This window comes from Stegostoma tigrinum, chromosome 8 (genome assembly GCF_030684315.1).
Source record: "Stegostoma tigrinum isolate sSteTig4 chromosome 8, sSteTig4.hap1, whole genome shotgun sequence".
Lineage (NCBI taxonomy): Eukaryota > Metazoa > Chordata > Chondrichthyes > Orectolobiformes > Stegostomatidae > Stegostoma > Stegostoma tigrinum.
This window is the reverse complement of record NC_081361.1, coordinates 71,221,075-71,241,785: the sequence shown is the minus strand read 5'-3', so window position 1 is coordinate 71,241,785 and position 20,711 is coordinate 71,221,075. Positions and strand designations below refer to the sequence as shown.

The following is a 20,711-nucleotide window of genomic DNA, read 5'->3' as shown; positions in this document are numbered from 1 at the left end:
GATACTTGTTACCCTTAACAGTGACACAATAAAGTAATCTTACGTTTTGTCAAACATTCACTCAATTTGTGATTTGTCCTCAATGTTAATTATTTTTAAGTGCCAAATATTAATATATGAAAATAAGCAAAATACAGCCATGAATCAAATAACAGTGACAAAATCAGATCTCATACAAAGATGTGAACATTTTACAGATTCCAACGTATGTAACTGACCCCAGAATGAAAGAGATTTACACAAGTAGCTTCTTTAATATATATTTATCTTTTCTCCTAAACACCGAAAGTATCAAGTAAACTGTCCATATAAGACTACAGATTACAGTCACTTGAAACAATATATACTATCAAGAAAATACTGTGTACACAATTATAGTTCTCATTTTGAGCTTATTGGCACATTGGAAAGTAAAAACTTCCTTTGTTTTCTGGCACATACATCTAATCAGGAAAGCAAGGCGGTGCTCAACTTAAATCATACATTAAATACAGCATGAGTATTTTATATAGATAAAAGGCAGAGGTAGGAAGGAAGCACAGGCTACAGATGTCTTTCCAATTACCTTTACTGAGTGAATGCTATTCAGAAAAGGTGAAAGAAAGGATGATTGCTAGGTGCGATGGAACACTTGATAGATTCCAAATCTACGTATTTACAGTTATAAATAGATAAAAGGTTGAAAGGCTTGGTAATTGTGAGAAAGAGATAGAGGAGGTGCATGCACAGAAAACAAACTTAACTGAGGAATAATGAGAACATTAAAGTGAACCAGAAACATGGTTCAACCCAGATCATTGCTTCTACTATAAAGGTGTGTGCTCGAGTTAGCTTCACTAAAGAGTGAGCATTGTTATCTAACCTTCCCTGTCCCAACCCAAAACCTCTCACCTATTTAAGACATGTCAGTATGCTGTAAAATATGGAGAGGGTATGATACTCGTGTGACCCTTTAATCCTCTCTGCTGCATGTCATGAGAAAGGTCATGTGTTGATGTGATGTTTTCTTACATTTGTAGAGTTCAAGGTCTGCAACAGCGTAAGCATCATCCAGAAAGAGATGTTGTTCTAGATGTTATGTGCAAACATACTGTAAAGGGTTTCAAGATTGCGTAGGAACAGGAGACACAAAACTGAATATGCTACTCAGTGTTATTATAATACAAATGGTAACCCAATAAGAAATGTTTATTTAATTTTAGAATGTTTACTGTTGGCTTTAAAATAATGCAGATTGGAAAATCTAAGCTCCAATGTCTCTGGTATCTGTTGAATGAAGCAGCACTGGCACTGATGGAAAATACTCACTTGGTTGGCAGTTGCTTGCACTGCTGGAGAAATTAAACAAACCACCAACTGACATAGCTGTCAGATTTGACTGAGTCACTAGTTACTAAATATTCCCTTAGTTAAACTAAATTTATTTTTCTTTATCCATTGACAGGATGAGGGCATCGTTGGCTAGACAGCATTTATTGTCCATCCCTCATTGCCCAGGGGACAGTTCAGAGTCAAACACATTGCTGTGGGTCTGGAGTCAGGTGAAGGCCAGACTACGTAAGGATGGCAGTTTCCATCCCTAAAGCACATTATTGTATTAACCTTAATCATCCCACACATTTTGCTTAGTTACCTGACAAATAAAGAAAAAGATTTTGTTAAGCTAGAATGAAATTTATCAATGAATGTTAGTGCTACTTAATTAACAACATATCAATGTTATAAAAGCTTAGAGTGACGGAGCTGGAACTGTACACACTTAATTCATCTTGATCTAGCTTCTTTAGACTGAAGTACAAAGTGCAATTAACTCAACTATGTGAGAAAATACTTCTCCCTTTTGTTTGCTAAAGGAAGTCAGCAAAGTGTATCTGTAGTTTTCTCAACATGAATTAAGGGCCTATATGTGCAACTCAGGGGTATAACTGAACACATTAATTCATAGTTTTGTTAATAATTTGTAAACTATTTCCCATTAGGTTAGAAATGTGATTGAATATGTTGTGTAGCCTGTAGGCAAGGTACCTATATTATAATGGTTTGAAAGGTGAGAGATTAATTGCACACTCTTCTGGTGTCCTCTAGATCAAAATGAATGACCTGTGCAAATACACACATTCCCATGGCCTTAGGACATCACAAAGCACCCTACAACCAACAAAGTACTTTTGAAGTACAATGATGGTCTGAATGGACACTTTTCCAAAGTAGTGCCATGGGATTTTTAATACCCTTCATAACGGAGGGTAGGCCTTGGTTTAACGTCTTTTCCAAAAGACAGTATCTCAAACAATGTAACATGACCTCAGTGCTACAGTGGAACATTAGCCTAGATTTTATGCTTAAGTCTCTGGAGCAGGACCTGAACCCATAGTCTCTGACTGATAGATTACGATTAGCTTCAAATGCACTTATTAAAATGCACAATATTAATTAGGCGATATCTCGATTGCCTGGACTAGAAGGAGCAGGACCTGAACCCATAGTCTCTGACTGATAGATTACGATTAGCTTCAAATGCACTTATTAAAATGCACAATATTAATTAGGCGATATCTCGATTGCCTGGACTAGATTAAACCCCATATTGAAAAGTATAAAAGAACAAAATTTAGATGATAAAAGAGTGACTTTAGGACAGAATGAAAAAGGGAAAGGGATAGAAAGGAGAACTAGGAGAAAGGCAATATAATTTTCAACTTTATAATGGCAATATCTACTCTGTTATATTATATGCTTCCATGTTATCAAGATTTTACATTATCAAGCAAATGCAATGGAATCTACATAAATGTGTATCACAGCCAAGCACAGAATCCCATCATGACCATTCCCATCATGCAAGCATTCCGATATAAACATAATTCTGTTCCAGAAATTAAAATTGAATGGAACATTTTCATGTCTTTCCATTGTATTGAAATTCCCAATCTGATCAAAATTTGGATCTAAGCACAGCATCTCTTGGCAGAAACCCATTCTGGGTTTGTTAAATTCAGACTGGAATGCACACTGTACAATTTAAGCACTTAACACATAACTTGATACATCAATGCAATTGTAAAGGGTTTTAAAGAGCCACCTTTGGTTTCAAGAACACAAGGTGACCCATTCTGTTACAACTTGGTTTGTGGGTTGATACAGGTACCACAGCAGCAAAGGGATACGTCATCTGCTTGTGCTGTTCTATCTCTCTTTACGCTAAGCGCTGCAGATTTATGAACATCTCCCTTTTTTGTTAGATTATTGTAAAGTTTTGCGTGCACATTTTTAACTCCAAGCCTAAAATGGGTGCAAATTTGGCCACGAGCCCATGAAAACTGCTTTTGGACGTCCTGCCACAGGCAGAAGCCTCAATTTTCACATTGAAGCTCACTCCTGCCTTATTTTGACAGGCATGATAGGTGTCAAAAGGGGGTGCATCAGATATCTAACCACTCCTGTTAAAAAAGTACTTTTCTGCTCAGAGAAATTTCTTCTTTTCTCTTATTCTTCCAATCCAACAAGTGGGTCAAGGTTTGCGCAGCATTTCTTATGTTGCTAACTCCCACAAAGTGCATAACACTGTTAAAGACCCATAATGCTTCAGAAGCAGTGGATCAGTGCTTCAGACACTTGTAGCACCTGGTTTAAAAAAGTGTGTCAGATAATCAAGGTGAAAGGACGAATGGAAAGCTGCCGTATTTGGATGGTTCTCAACTCTGTATCAGATTCTTATTTCTGCCAGGATTTCATACACTGCAGCCTGTAATACTTAATTGCCCCTTTAATTCCAAAACTGATTTTTCAAAGAAAAAAAAGAATTAGATATATCTTGAAGTGGAATCACAGACTTTTAAACAGCTACTGCCACCCAATAACCCATGTCCAGAATCTTGGTGCCCTCTGTGCACAATAAAAGTACTGTCTAACAATTAAAAGACTGGCTTAGTTTTGAGGCAATAGTCAGCTTGTAGCCCCTCAGATAGGGCCAGTGTATAATGTCTAATGTCTACAACTTTCATGAACACATCACAAACTCTTCAAAACCTATGCAACTTCTTGATAACAACCTACTGGGTTGGTTAATTCCCACTCAAACAGTACATATCAGATAAACAATAGATTATAGTATATCTTAAAGTTGTACCAAGAGATTTGGAAAGGTGAGCATTTGACACATCAGTAATACGTTCAAATATTCCTATGGTTTCATGCATGCCTGATACTGTGCTAGGCATGCACACTGTATCGTTGATTTTCTCATGCTGACTCTCTTCTGCAGCAATGCTGATAATGAAGAGTGCATCTAAGTGTGATATTGATAGACAAATCATCATTACAAACAAGAAAAACTATTTCAATGACAGACCACTTTTTATGGATGGATAAAAACACCTAATTATCTATTTGTACCCAATAGCTGCAGCTGTGCAACTTGTTTAGAGCTTCAGTAAAATTAACTTAAATATATGTAATAGACCTTTTGTCTGTGCCTTCTGTAAAAGCTATACTGGAAACTGCTTACTATGGGGAAAGGTTTGTTCCAATTAACATATAGATGAAATAACATACGGATATCAAAACATTAGAAACACGGCCAATAAAATTACAAAGTTACCAAATCCAGTGATCAGTGTAATTCATATCTCCAACATAGTTTTGGCTTGGTAAACAGTGAGTTACTTTGAAATATGTGCTCTAACAATATGGGCATTACCTTCAGCTTCTCTCTCTAATTGTTCTTTTGTGTTACTTAATAACTATTCTGATCCAAAACTTTTCTGATGTTGATAAAACACAGTGCTATGGTGTTGAGTAGACAAGCACAAACAGATGTTCAAAAGAAATGAGACCCAGAGAGAAGAAAAACTATATTGACACAAGGAAATGTTTTGATCAGCTATCAGTTGTAATGACAGACAAACAGTGTGTATATAAAGTACTGCATTCCACAAAATGACAACAAAACAACCAATTTCTGGAAAAAAAAATCAGGTTTAAATATTAAGTTATGAGATTCTATTGATAACTATAAAAAAATGAAAAGGGAAAGAAAAACACACATACCTGAAAAAATCAATTAAGTTGTGTTGACTACTTGTCAAATTCCATAGATCAGATAAGAAATTAAAGGGAATGAACCTTTCAGCATAAGTAAAGGCTCTATTTCCCAAACCCACCCTCCTAACACCCAATTAATTGTCTTCTTTGATTTAAAAGGACTTTGACTACACATTAAGCTCCTGCGTTCTGGCAGAACCATTACTGCCCTGTATGGTGAGGTTGTGATCTATATTTTCTCTTGGTATTTTCTCCTTTTCTCGCTCTTTATCTGGATTCAGTTGTTGAATTTCCAGACTGAACTCATACGATGAGCTGCCAACTGTTGCGTATCGATCAGTGCGGTGCTCTAATAAAGTTGGTCCCCAGTCCTTGCTTGGTTTATTTGCATTCTTCACACGCTGGGAAAGCAAGAAAGAGATATTGAGGCTGAACTTCTTTACTGAGCTGTGTGAACTGATATTAGAACACAGGAATTCTGATTACCACATAATTGATTCACCAAGTTAGCTTGAACACAACTATTATTTAATACCAGGACTATTTTGCTATATCCAGTTTCTCCACTAATTCAATTCATGGAGAAGGAAATCTATTATAAAGTGGATATTTTACTCTGAACAGACACCAATTCATTTTGAATAATCATAAACAGATTTAATCAGATCACAAGTGGCCAATTTTTGCTATGGTTAGCGAAAATGTATCTGAAAAACATGAATGCTCTAATAAGAAGTCTTTTTAAATCAATTTAATTGGCTACTTAAGGACCTCAAAGAGCCCACTGGTGACTCAGGCACTTGATGCATCCCTTGCTGTGGGTAAAATATTTGCAATTCAGGTATCTGATGGGCACAGCATTATTGCTATGGTGGTTAATTTTATGAACTGAGCCTGAGTTTTCAGTTGAAGCAAATGCTTGTATTACAATCGTTGGATACTATATTACCAGAATATTAACATATGCAAACCAAGTAGATATTTAATAATAAATTTAATGGAGAATAAAACCCCAAGATTTCATTTATTTCTCCTAGTTGTATTACTTAACTTGTCCCTTTTTCCCCAGCATTACAAACTATAATATATCCATTTTATCTTCAGTACTGTATTTTGTTTACTTGAAATAAACACATGTATTTATATAGCGCCCTTCATGACCTCAGATTGGCCCAAAGTTTTAGAATTAGAATTAGATTTTATTGTCACATGCACTCAAGTTCAGGGATACAGGAATGCAGTGAAAAGTGTAAAATGTTGCTTTACAGCCAACTAAATAGGCTTTTTTTTAAAACTTGTGGGCAATGTTGTAATGTAGGAAATATGGTTGCGCACAGAAAATTATTGATAATAACTAGATCATGTTTTTGTTGATACTGATTCAGGAATAAGTCCTGGCCAGGATACTAAAGTTAACTTTCCTCTCTTCTTGAGAAGTATTGGCATGGAATCTTTTCAGTCTACCCAAGCAGACAGCCAGAGCCTCAGTTTGACATTTCAAAGAAAAATGCCATTTCTGACAGTTTTTCACTCCATTGGGGTTGTACTAAAGTCCCAGCCTAGTGCTTTGTGCTTAAGTACTGAAGTATGTTTTGTGTCCACAACAATCTGACTCATTGGTGAGAATGTTACTGCCGTCTTTGGATGTTAAGAATTTGAAGCAATGGAAACAGTGAAAAATAGGATCATACAGTTAATCTCTAATATCACAGGCTTGAGATATAGTAGGAGTTTGCAAATACTAAAATGTTTTCACTTGGAACGGAGGCAACATAATATAAAATATATATTAAATTGTAGGAGTAAAGCTTGTCGATTTTTACTTTGAAGAATGACAAAATATTAGAACAGGGGTTAGAATTATTGAAAGGAATCTTGAAAAACCTTGTCTGGCATCAACTAATTGCTGCTTTGATATACTTTGTTTTCTCTACTCATCATTTAAGCTACCATAGTGTCTTTCACTTAATTTTCTCAAATTAAAACTGCTTGTTACTTCTTCTTGGCATATATTATACAATCGATTTGTTATCTTGTCTACTCACCTCCAAAAATGTGGAACCTTCGGACATGCATATCTTCCAGATGGCATAAATAGGGATACAGATTACTGAGGACAAAGCCATCAAGAAACCGAGAATGATAGCCCAGGATGGGTAGATGTAGTCATTGTAACTGATGGGCTTATACTGGACCACAGTGAAAATCAGGATGAACTGGAAAAATCAAACAAATGTATAAATGAGTTCACTCAAATCTAATGGTTTCATTTAGTTAGCCATGATTGTGATAAAAGCAAATTCTACTTAAGATTTTAAGTTTTCGCAGGGTGAGAATTTTTTTCTTTTCATCTAAATAAGCTCAAATCAGTCCTGGAACAAGCTATCTCTTCCAAAAGTGTTGTTTTTTACTTTTTAGTCTGCAATATCTGTCTACTAATGAGAATGTTATAGATTTTACACAGTCACTGCAATGTTCTTTCTTGCATTCACTACTTAAAAGGACATGTTTAGAAGCAACTTATTGGTGGGCAAATCCTAAGCCAGTTTGTTGCAATGGATAATGGTAAAGAGAAGTCCTAATAAAAGAAATACATAGCATGATCAGCCTTTAATTGGCAGACTGAACTTTGCTGTTGGTATGAACTGGTGATGCTCAATCAGAAAGGTAAAGCTTCACTGACATGGTAATGTAGCACACTATCATCCCTGCACATAGTACAACACTGCAGGGTCTCAAATCATAATTCTTCCTTAGGTTAGTCCTTGATATGGCAGTGGTATGAAGAGAGATGATTAACAGGAAACTGCCGGAAGAGGGAGAAGAAAGTGGGCCATTTCTGCACCTTCCTCAGCAGCCATTTCAAGTCCCACTTACTCTCGAGGTGTATAATAATATCCGAACTGGGTGAAATGAAAATATCTAAGAATGAAGCATGCACGGGCTAGAAACAGCCACCAGCACATGAAGAATGATATGACGCAGTGAAATATTTAATCCAAGGAAGACGAAAAATTGTGCATTTTTCCTTCAGTCATTCATTTGTAGGATGTGGGCATCGCATTAATCCCCCATAACTCCCTGCCCTTGAGAAGGTTGTGGTGAGCTGCTTTCTTGAACTGCTGCAGCAGCTGAGCAACAACAGGATTCTTATTGTTAATTTTCATACTGGAGACCCCTTCAATAAATGTAAACTTGACTATCTCAGAACATTAAAGGAACTTTCTACAAACTACAGTGGAGCATTAAACAGCTGGTACTCCAGGTCAATTTGATATTTAGTAAGATTAGGGAAGGCAGTAGTTTCCATTCCAATATCCAATGTCAGTATCATGCATTTGCAAACTGGGTATACATCATGGAGATCAACCCACAACTGGGGTCAGATATTCCTTACTCCATCTCAACAACATATTTCAGTTATCTACCATGGAATAGCCATCTCCTATCTTCAATGCACTACAACTATATTTTTCAATTCCTAAACCAATCATCCTTTTGGGTAGTTATCTAAATAATGCCAACCATTTGAAAATTATGTCCATTTCTGTTTTTATGGAGGTTCCAAATTTACACATAAGTTTGTCTGTCAGATTTTCTTCAGCTTTCTCTCACAGATGCACAGACAGACTTTTCTTAAAAATGCACAATATAATTTTCCTTGAATGAGTAAACTTCCAATTCACTATTCTTTTCCCCAAACAGCTCTGGTAAGCAGCCAATCAGATTTTTGTTAGTAAAGCTTGTGATTCATTTCTCTGTACTTCCATATAGACTTTAAAGAGAAGAACCTGTTCCCTCAAGTTTGGATATAGAATCCATGCTCTGAAAGTGAAAGGACAGGACTGGAAACTCAAAGCATTTAAAATCAATGTCATTTCTTTGTGAACTTATGAGACAGTACTTCACACTGATTCTGCAAAAATATAACAATTACTTACAAATATAATGCTGGGTGACACAAAACGCCAACAGATTTGAAAGAAGATTGGAGGTGGAAAGCCAAGCATCATCTGAACATCCTTGAAATAGTTATTATGTCCTGGGACAAGAGATAGATAGTTAATGCGGAGTTTCTAGAACAGCTCATCTGTCCTTTTCTTTATGTTACATATTGCATCAATAATTAATGATGGCAATAATTGCATTAAATTCCATCCTAAAACATATAGAGGATAAATTTGTAAGCAACTGTGCTAATAATTTTGTAGGGTCTGCTTTCAAAATTGAACTATAATAAAAAGTCCAATTTGAATCTGGAACATCACTGTGTTTGCATGTGAATTGAATATGCTTTCTAAAGTTCACTGATTGTAACTTGGACACCAACGAAATATAAAATTGATGAATAATCAGCACAGTCTGTCAGATTTTCTTCATCTTTCTCTCACAGATGCACAGACAGACTTTTCTTAAAAATGCACAATATAATTTTCCTTGAATGAGTAAACTTCCAATTCACTATTCTTTTCCCCAAACAGCTCTGGTAAGCAGCCAATCAGATTTTTGTTAGATGCTATCACTTTGTTAGTTTCAGTGCGACAGGAACAAAAACAGAGATGGCATATTCTGTGGAGAGAAAGCAATGTTAACATTTCAGGTCCGATGACCCTTCTTCAAAACCTGTACTCCCTTGTTCACTCCACACTCCCCTCCAGCCCCACCACACCCAGCACCTTCCCCTGCAACCGCAGGAAGTGCTACACTTGCCCCCACACCTCCTCCCTCACCCCCATCCTAGGCCCCAAGATGACTTTCCATATTAAGCAGATGTTCACCTGCACATTTGCCAATGTGGTATACTGTATCCACTGTACCCAGTGTGGCTTCCTCTACATTGGAGAAACCAAGCGGAGGCTTGGGAACCGCTTTGCAGAACACCCCCGCTTGGTTCGCAATAAACAACTGCACCTCCCAGACGTGAACCATTTTAACTCCCCCTCCCATTCTTCAGACGAATTGTCCATCATGGGCCTCCTGCAGTGCCACAATGATGCCACCCAAAGGTTGCAGGAACATCAACTCATATTCCGCTTGGGAACCCTGCAGCCCAATGGTATCAATGTGGACCTCACCAGCTTCAAAATCTCCCCTTCCCCCACTGCATCCCAAAACCAGCCCAGCTCGTCCCCTCCCCCCACTGCATTCCAAAACCAGCCCAGCTTGTCACCGCCTCCCTAACCTGTTCTTCCTCTCATCCATCCCCTCCTCCCACCTCTAGCCACACCTCCATTTCCTACCTACTAACCTCATCCCACCTCCTTGACCTGTCTGTCTTCCCTGGACTGACCTATCCCCTCCCAACCTCCCCACCTCTACTCTCCTTTCCACCTATCTTCTTTTCTCTCCATCTTCGGTCCGCCTCCCCCCACTCCCGATTTTTTCCAGAACCCTCTCCCCATCCCCCTCTCTGATGAAGGGTCTAGGCCCGAAACGTCAGCTTTTGTGCTCCTGAGATGCTGCTTGGCCTGCTGTGTTCATCCAGCTTCACACTTTGTTGTCTTGGATTCTCCAGCATCTGCAGTTCCCATTATTTCTGTCCTGAAGAAGGGTCATTAGATGCAAAACATTAACTTGGCTTCTCTCCACAGATGCTGCCAGACTTATTGTGTTTTTCCAGCAATTTCTATTTTTGTTCCTGATTTCCAGCATCTGCAGTTCTTCAGTTTTTTGATAAGTGGGTGCAGGACTGTGCACTTCACAGTCAGAACTGCACATCTGCCCTCAGCTAAAATTTTCCCTTCTGATCAATCACATCAAGGTCAAATTATTTTAGAAGATTCTGAAATGCTAAAATAAAATCTTTAATAGAAATGCTAGGATACACCAATGAATTTCACTAGAAGAATATATACTTGTTTATCAATTTGGATCTTCTGTATGAAGTCCTTTTTCAGTAACAGATACTTTAGTTACTGAAAATATGAGATAACAAGGCGTAGAGCTGGATGAACACAGCAGGCTAAGCAGCATCAGAGGAGCAGGAAAGCTGGCGTTTCGGGCCTAGACCCTACTTCAGAAATTCTTGGCCCGAAACGTCAGCTTTCCTGCTCTTCTGATGCTGCTTGGCCTGCTGTGTTCATCCAGCTCCACACCTTGTTATCTCAGCATCTGCAGTTCCTACTATCACTGAAAATATGACTTTTTTTTTGAGAAAGCATTTTGAGGGATGCAATTTATTGCAGAGTCCTGTTCACATTTTTTATTGTTATGAAATACCTACATAAATGCGAATGTAAAATTTGTAGGTTTGAAATATCATTAGAAATGGATAAGTACATATTTTGTGATGTACAGAAATATATCAGCGGACCTGCTGTTCTCTCATGGTAACTTTTAGTAGAATATAAGAAGATTCCTTTTATATCTTCTCAAAGAAAGCTGAGTATTACATTTTTATCAACTGCAGTGTAGCAATGCAATTGGCAGCTTCAGATACCACCATAAACAGTACCAACAAAGTTAGCTTTTACTATGGACACCAGACAAAAGCAAGAACAAAAACAAGACCTTCAGTCCACCAAGTGCGATAGTTTTGCATATCTAATACATTTTGTCTCAAAACATGAGCAATATTTAGTTCTCCGGTTTTCGAAGCACTAACAGCTGTGCACTGCTTGTCATGCTGTATCTGTTTATATTAGATCAGCTTGGTCTACATTGTGGCAGCATAATTCTTCGCTGATACTTACCATAGATGTACATAATGGCGATGCACATAATGCAGGAAATCACAACGAGTGAAAAACTGGCTGCATAGTTATCCATGAGGAGGAGCCAGTAAATGCCAGCCTGCAGCAGTCAGACACAAAAAAAATGGCATGAATATTTCCTGCGAAAATGAGTCCACTCTGAGATGTGGGTTTTAATCATAGCTGGTTTAAGAACCCAGTGCCTCTTTACAGTCACTCTATCTAACAGTTAATATCTTTCAAGTTAGCTTTTAATTTAATTTGATAATAGACACATTTTCTTTTAGTATTAAATACTCCTATTAAAATATTTTTGATTATATTTGCACAAATTGAGGCCAAAAGGGCCCATAGAGCACTGGAGCATATTTAAAGCATTAGACACAGATGTAATATTTTAAAATCTGATACAGCAGTAAATTATTCAGAGGAACCAAGAGAGGTTTAAGCATGTGGTTAAAAAATTAAAAATCTTAAAGAAGGAAAAAATCTGAATTAAACATAACTCATTTTTGTAAAGGATAAAGGGATGATTTAGTGCTATATAAAATGTGCCTTAAAATATTTAAGAAAAAAACTAATCAAGAGAGTTGATCTGATGCAGCAAAACATTTCTAACTAGGTCCAATTACAAGTTGTTCAAACTTGTAATTTTTCTCTGTTAATATGAATGGAATAAAGCACTGCATGGCAAATGTACATTTTCATTGGACTTACTTGGGTAGTCAGTGGGATTCCCAGAAGAAAGCCAATAATGGCAACTGCCAGAGTCACAAAAGATTTTTGCCTACGAATCCAATCACTGCCAATCTCATCAACGACTGCAGTGACCAATGTCTCCAACAGACAGAACTGGGAAGGAAACAAAAGCATTACTATTTATTATACACATTATTCTATACCATATAGGGTAAATGGCACGATCTGATGTAACTTATATATTAAATATGTGCACCTATCTCAAAATAATGTGTCATTTTATAAAAAAGGCATGTATACTCAATAGATGGTTGGAAGTATTAATGTAGTGACTAACTGGGGGAATAATTTACCTCAAAGTGAATCCTTGGGTCAAATCCCATAAGCATTTACACTTCCTGTTTACAGTGTGGTTTACTGCCTAAGTACTACTCTTCTATGTAAAAGAAGTTTCTTGGAGCTGCTCCAGCTCAGGCATCCACCACACTTCAGTTAAGTAAATGAAGTATTACCAAATAAGTGTCCTCAGTGGAGTATAACATGGAACAGTGTGCAGCGCAATATGACAAATAGTAAATATTGCACATAAATTACATTAAAGAGCACAAATATATAAAGGAAAATTGTGTACTCTGCAGTGTAATATAAATTGCAGAATATAATTAAATATACTATGTGGTACAACAGTGCAAATATCACATTGTGTATATTGGACACTGTATACTGTACTTTAACTTCATTTCAATATAAATTACATTATTCAGTGTAATTTACATTATATAACAAAATTCACAGCAAATTATGCTATACATTATGTATGTGAACTGCAGCTTAAATAACATAAAACAAATTACATAATGCATGTGAATTCCTAATATTCATATATTAATCCAGCACAGAAGGAAGTAATTCAACCCATTAAGTGCATGCTGGTTCTATGAACAATCTATCTGCTTTGTCCCATTTCCCACCCTTTCCCTTGGCTCTGCAGTTTTCCCTTGCAAGTATTTATCCAATTTTCTTTTGTAAGTCATGATTGGACCTGCCTCCACCACCCTTGCACATAGTACATTTCAAATCAATGCACACATAAAATAATTTCTCCCCTTGTCTTTAGGTTCCTTTACGAGTTGCCTTAAATCTGCATTGCTGGTTAACAACCCATTTGCCAATGAAAACCGTTTCTCCTTAGTCACTCTATCAAAGCCTGTCAGGATTTTGAATGCCTCTATTAAATTTCTCCTTAACCTCTGTCTTTCCAGGTAACTGAGATCCCACAACTCTAGTCTCATTCTAGTAAAGAAAAGGATTCTCCACCCTTCCTAAAGTATGTTGACCCAATTTGGACACAACACTCCAGCGATTCCGCTGTATGGGGGGAAAAAAGCTGGTGATACCTCAGTACTAACTACAAGATGCCAACATGTTATCTTACATGTATCAAAGTGTGCTCTCAGATGGTAGTTAGAAATGATTAAACATAATATTGCTATTTAAAAAATATATTATCTATATCATATTGGAACCTGGTTGTGAGTAAAATTATGTGTGGTTATTGATGAGATGTTAATGACATCGATTGTGACTCAGCCCAGGCATCATGTTAATGGTACTGCAGTATACGTTTTTTTCCTCCCTGGGGCGGTTTAGTTTTTTTTATGCAATGAAAGTGGCCTTAGTCTCTGGGCTGATGCCCCAATCTGCACAGCCATGTTGAATCTTTCACAGAAGTGTGACCAGTTGTGTCAGGTATTTCTCCATCTCCATGGAAACGACGTACCAGACTAATAAAAAAATGAAAACAAAAATATTTTGTACAATGAAAGGGCTGACATTTCTCACCACCTTCATTGTATAAATTGCAGCATAATGCAATATTTATACAATTCATGAATCCAACGGACATAACACTCTTTTAATTTCCTCATGATGTGTTACCTGGTTGGCTTGTATAAATATCGTACCGCAGGCTACCCATGGGTATGATCTTTAAAAAAACACAAGAAAGTGGGTGAATTCTTTTGCGCTCATTAAGGCGTGGGCTGTCAGTGCTGGGGTGTTCATTTCTTTTCACTCTTCACACTCAATGTCAGCATTAAGTGCTCCCAGGATAACGACAGCTTGGAATAGTTACCCAGTAAAGTTTCCTATACTTTCCCAACTCATGTTTTATATTCTCAATATCAAAAAAAAATCACCCCTATTACACCAGTAATTCCCGCTTCCCACACAAGGCATCACTTTTACCTCTGACAAGCTACCAGACAGAAGAGATTTCCATCCCATTTGTCTGGGGTGCATTTGAGTCAAGGTCCCAAGGGTGAAAAGGCATTTCTGTAACTTCACCATACACCCATTCCTTCAGTCATAAGACATTTTCCGTATATACCATTGAATATATAATATTTCATTGCAATAAGTGCTAAAGTACGAAGATGAATTGCTTCTTGTTCTATGATGAGAATGTAAATGTCTTCAACAATTCTTAAATCATATCAATGTCAAATTTATCTTAAAGCAACTTAATCTTGCAAAAACAGCAATCTTAATAATAATGAGATGTGTTAGTGTCATGAAAAATGAAGCATTATTTGAAAATGAAGTCATGATATTTATTATATAGAATTGCACAGATTATATCACTCAGAAAAGGCCATTCATCCTGATTGGTCCATGGTATCAGTTTTGCTTCACTTAGGTCTCTTCCAATGCTTTCTCGTTTCACTCAAATAGTATAAATTATCTGCTCCCTTCTTTACTTATCCAGATGTCCTTAAATGCATCCATACCATTTGTTGCAACAACTAGCTCTTCCTACCACACTCTTCTTTATTTCTTTTTAGATCTCCTGGTGATTATCCTCTATGGAAAGCCTTTTTATTTTGCTTATCCCCATCATTGAAAGCATTTGCTCTGTCCCTATTCTATAATGGTTTTCATAACTTTAAATGCATCTATTAAGTGCTTTTAAGATCTTATTAATCCATGTCACTCTGTTTAGTGAGTTATGGATTTATACACCAAGATTTATGTATATTCCTTTGCTTCAGCCCTATTTATGATATTTTCCAAGAAGTATATGACTTTTCTCTTACCAAAATGTAACATCTCTCATTAATCTGTGTTGAAATTACTTTGCTAATTATATGACATAATTTACAATAACATATGGTGTTTTCAAATTTCAATACTGGGTCATTGATTTCATGCAAAACACATAGGATCTAACTATCTTTTCTCCAACCATGCAAAACAGCCTCGTTTTACTTTTAAGTGGAGTCGCATCATTGAATTTCATTGAAGCTTCTGCAGTGTACAAAACCAAAGAGAAAGAAGAAAACTAAACTCTGAATGCTTGCCCCCAGAGTGTTTTATCCAATGCAGTTTTCATCAGCTTGTCAATTCTTTGTTCTAACTGGCAACTGCTATTCAAGGGAACAAACATAGTGTTAAGTGTCACTTACCTGCGTACCCAATCCCAGCAGAATTAACATGAAGAAGAAGAGAAGGGACCAGAAGGGTGAAATCGGCAGCAACGTCAAGGCTTCTGGGTAGGCCACAAAGGCCAGTCCAGGACCATGATCCGCTACTTCCGACACGTTGACCCCCAGATGTGCAGCCATGAATCCAAGAATGGAGAAGATGACAAACCCAGCGTAAATACTGGTTGCGCAGTTAGTGATACTGATAATAATACTGTCCCTGCAGCAGCAAGAAGAAAAACAGTAACAGATAGAAGTGAGATTACATGTGTGATTGAAAGAATTAGAGCACTGAGAGCATTTAACACCAAGCACCTTTCAAGTACTACTACCTACTATTATATCACACCGTAATTGAAGGTCTGAAATGGTGCAGTGCCTTTAACAATTCTCCACCAGATATGATGGAGCCCCTAAGGAAGTGGCAACACATTCCAGTCACTCCTAGGAGTTTCTGCAACACCTTATATTGTATTCCCTTTCACAAGAGAAATAATGAGCAGGGGTGAGAGGAGCCTTCCATGGGGCCTTGCTCCTTCGTCAAAGCACTGAATTGTCCTGATGTACCACAGTAAAATGGGCCCTAAAATTTGCTCCAGAGGTAGGGTTATGTAGTTAGGTCAGGTCTGCTGACTCCAGAAGCAAAGCATTAGACTTTGATGGTAAGGTGAGTGGATGCTAAGGTGGGCTGATTAGAAAACCCTCCTTGATTCTCAGGGATAACAAAGTGTGGAGCTGGATGAACACAGCAGGCCAAGCAGCACCTTAGGAGCACAAACGCTGACATTTCGGTGATGAAGGGTCTAGGCACGAAATGTCAGCTTTTGTGCTCCTAAGATGCTGCTTGGCCTGCTGTGTTCATCCAGCTTCACACTTTGTTATCTCAGATTCTCTCGCATCTGCAGTTCCCATTACCTTTGATTCTCAGGGAATTTGTTCCAGTTGTGTTGGAACATGTTGGTTCTCTAGCCCTCATTCTCCCACACACCGCCATAGATTCACTACCTGTCACGGACCCCTGATCACTCCAACTGGCCCTTTACAGTTTCTACACTAACTTAATATCTTCTTATGTCATTCAATATGATCCCTTATACTGTCCATGCCAAATCAGACCATTTTTAAGACCATAAGACATAGGAGTGGAAGTAAGGCCATTCAGCCCATTGAGTCCAGTCCGCCATTTAAAATTGGACACAGTGTTCTAAATGGGGCCTAACTACAGCTTTATAAAGTCTCAGAAGCACATCACTGCTTTTATATTCCAACCCTCTTGAGATAAATGACAACATTACATTTGCTTTGTTAATCACGGACTCTACCTGCAAGTTAACCCTTAGAGAAAACTGGACCAACACTCCTAGATCCCTTTGTACTTCTGCTTTACGAATTTTCTCACCATTTAGAAAATAGTCCATGCCTGTATTCTTTTCTCCAAAGTGCAAAACCTCGCATTTGCTCACGTTGAATTTCATCAGCCATTTCCTGGACCACTCTCCTAAACTGTCCAAATCTTTCTGCAGCCTCCCCACCTCCTCAGTACTACCTGCCTGTCCACCTATCTTTGTATCATTGGCAAACTTCACCAGAATGCCCCCAGTCCCTTCATCCAGATCATTAATATATAAAATGAACAGCTGCGGCCCCAACACTGAACCCTGCGGGACACCACTTGTCACCGGTTGCCATTCCGAAAAACAGCCTTTGATCCCAACTCTCTGCCTTCTGTCACACAGCCAATCCTCAATCCAAGCCAGTGGCTCACCTCGAACACCATGGACCCTCACCTTACTCAGCATTTTTACCCAATGTCCACTCTGTACATAACCAATGAGCCAATAGCATGCAGGTGTATAATTAATAAATAGCATGTCTTCACATGTGGAACTGTTGAAAGAGAAAAAAAACACCAATTCTCAAATGTTCCTTGCTTTAAAATGACTTCTCCAACTCCCATATAAAAGTATCAATTCAGGTATCAATAATACAGACTTCAAACAGTTCACAATGTTGTCCACATAACACTGAGACTTTGGGAAGAGATCTCAGAAAAAATGACTTATCCTAAACATGTAAGGATGTCAATCAAATCAACAATTCACTTCAGCTGCCAACACAGAAACTTCTGGTGAACTAATGTAACCCTAAGCATATTGCTTGGTGACCTTGTTCAGAGACACTGGGCTTGTTACGGAGGCTTGAAGCCAACTACTGTAAGTTAGAAGCTTGCAATCACCAGATAGTTGCCAAAAGTAGCGTCTTCAGCGGTATTGTAACCTGAGTACTGCTGGGACCAAAAGGCGAGAGACAACATGATACTATAAATCTCTCCAGGACTTGTGCTTTTTGGATTATTTGCTGCATGCACCTGTGTGCTTTTCAGATCTGTCTTCCCAAACAGCTCTAAATTTATACACTGTAAAATATGCATATAAGCTTCCAGCACAAAATGCACCAAATTTATTGATTATTCATTTTAAAATACATCAGTAATGAATAAATCGATTACAATAATTTTAGAAATAAACCTGAAAATGTAAAACTGCCACATTATTGATGACAGTAGGCCTTTAAAAATGATTGTGAGAATCATAGAACCCCTAGAGTGGAAGCAGGCCATTTGGTTCATCAGGCACACAGCACGCCTCTGAACAGCATCCCACCCAGACCTACCACCCTACCCTACCACTTCCTACAGACTAAGGGGGTGGCCATGGGCACACGCATGGGCCCCAGCTATGCCTGCCTCTTTGTAGGTTACGTGGAACAGTCCCTCTTCCGCACCTACACAGGCCCCAAACCCCACCTCTTCCTCCGGTACATAGATGACTGTATCGGCGCCGCCTCTTGCTCCCCAGAGGAGCTCGAACAATTCATCCACTTCACCAACACCTTCCACCCCAACCTTCAGTTCACCTGGGCCATCTCCAGCACATCCCTCACCTTCCTGGATCTCTCAGTCTCCATCTCAGGCAACCAGCTTGTAACTGATGTCCATTTCAAGCCCACCGACTCCCAAAGCTACCTAGAATACACCTCCTCCCACCCACCCTCCTGCAAAAATTCCATCCCCTGTTCCCAATTCCTCCGCCTCCGCCGCATCTGCTCACACGATTAGACATTCCACTCCCGCACATCCCAGATGTCCAAGTTCTTCAAGGACCGCAACTTCCCCCCCACAGTGATCGAAAACGCCCTTGACCGCGTCTCCCGCATTTCCCACAACACATCCCTCACACCCCGCCCCCGCCACAACCGCCCAAAGAGCATCCCCCTCGTTCTCACACACCACCCCACCAACATCCGGATATAACGCATCATCCTCCGACACTTCCGCCATCTACAATCCGACCCCACCTCCCAAGACATTTTTCCATCCCCACCCCTGTCTGCTTTCCGGAGAGACCACTCTCTCCGTGACTCCCTTGTTCGCCCCACACTGCCCTCCAACCCCACCACACCCGGCACCTTCCCCTGCAACCGCAGAAAATGCTACACTTGCCCCCACACCTCCTCCCTCACCCCTATCCCAGGCCCCAAGATGACATTCCACATTAAGCAGAGGTTCACCTGCACATCTGCCAATGTGGTATACTGCATCCACTGTACCCGGTGTGGCTACCTCTACATTGGGGAAACCAAGCGGAGGCTTGGGGACCGCTTTGCAGAACACCTCCGCTTGGTTCGCAACAAACAACTGCACCTCCCAGTCGCAAACCATTTCCACTCCCCCTCCCATTCTTTAGATGACATGTCCATCATGGGCCTCCTGCAGTGCCACAATGATGCCACCCGAAGGTTGCAGGAACAGCAACTCATATTCCGCTTGGGAACCCTGCAGCCTAATGGTATCAATGTGGACTTCACCAGCTTCAAAATCTCCCCTTCCCCCACCGCATCCCTAAACCAGCCCAGCTCTTCCCCTCCACCCACTGCATCCCAAAACCAGTCCAACCTGTCTCTGCCTCCCTAACCTGTTCTTCCACCCATTCCTTCCTCCCACCCCAATCCGCACCCCCATCTCCTACCTACTAACCTCATCCCACCTCCTTGACCTGTCCGTCTTCCCTGGACTGACCTATCCCCTCCCTACCTCCCCAACTATACTCTCTCCACCTATCTTCTTTTCTCTCCATCTTCGGTCCGCCTCCCCCTCTCTCCCTATTTATTCCAGAACCCTCACCCCATCCCCCTCTCTAATGAAGGGTCTAGGCCCGAAACGTCAGCGTTTGTGCTCCTGAGATGCTGCTTGGCCTGCTGTGTTCATCCAGCCTCACATTTTTATTACCCTCCCCTATTACCCTGTGTTTCGCATAGTGAACCCACCTAGAGTGTACATCGCTGGTCACTTTGCGCAATTTAGCATGGCCAATCCACCTGAGCTGCACATCTTCAGACTTGTTGTTTAATTGTAGAACATCCTACCTCTATTTCCCATTATTACATATCCTAATACAGGGAGATTTTGTAATGCATTTAAGTTCTGGATTTGAGTCGCATTTCAGGACTTAATGCCTTTGAAAAGTGCTTCCATAATGTAGTGAATAAGTTGATTGTTAACCCAGAAATCCTTCCTATATATAGTTATGGCATTTGGTAAGAGCAGTATAGTCTCTTTGTCACTCAAACTGTGCAGTAACTGCATTATAACAAGTTTCTGTGCCAAAAGCTCTTAGTTTGTTTTGAGAGACTGATTGTGTAAATTAGTTACCTGTATCTATTGCATCATTTGATACATTCACATACATTCCTTGCTTGCAGTAGTAGTGCTCTCTGGATCGCCATAAGTGTTCCA

The 20,711-nt window shown here is 39.2% G+C and overlaps 2 protein-coding genes across 7 annotated transcripts in view; one reads left to right on the top strand and one right to left on the bottom strand.

Moving 5' to 3' along the window:
• ccdc24 (coiled-coil domain containing 24) overlaps positions 1-20,711 on the top strand; it is a 255,476-nt gene that overhangs the window by 132,156 nt on the left and 102,609 nt on the right. The gene's annotated exons all lie outside the window — the stretch shown is intronic.
• slc6a9 (solute carrier family 6 member 9) overlaps positions 93-20,711 on the bottom strand; it is a 234,839-nt gene continuing 214,220 nt past the window's right edge. For all 5 annotated transcript variants that reach the window (XM_048539026.2, XM_048539028.2, XM_048539031.2 and 2 more), the window contains 6 exons: positions 15,899-16,136; positions 12,453-12,587; positions 11,736-11,835; positions 8,985-9,085; positions 7,089-7,259; positions 93-5,444 (listed from right to left, as the gene is read on the bottom strand). In XM_048539026.2, the coding sequence (XP_048394983.1) occupies positions 5,211-5,444; positions 7,089-7,259; positions 8,985-9,085; positions 11,736-11,835; positions 12,453-12,587; positions 15,899-16,136 (979 nt within the window). In that variant the 3' untranslated portion in view covers positions 93-5,210. The remainder of the gene's footprint in view (positions 5,445-7,088; positions 7,260-8,984; positions 9,086-11,735; positions 11,836-12,452; positions 12,588-15,898; positions 16,137-20,711) is intronic.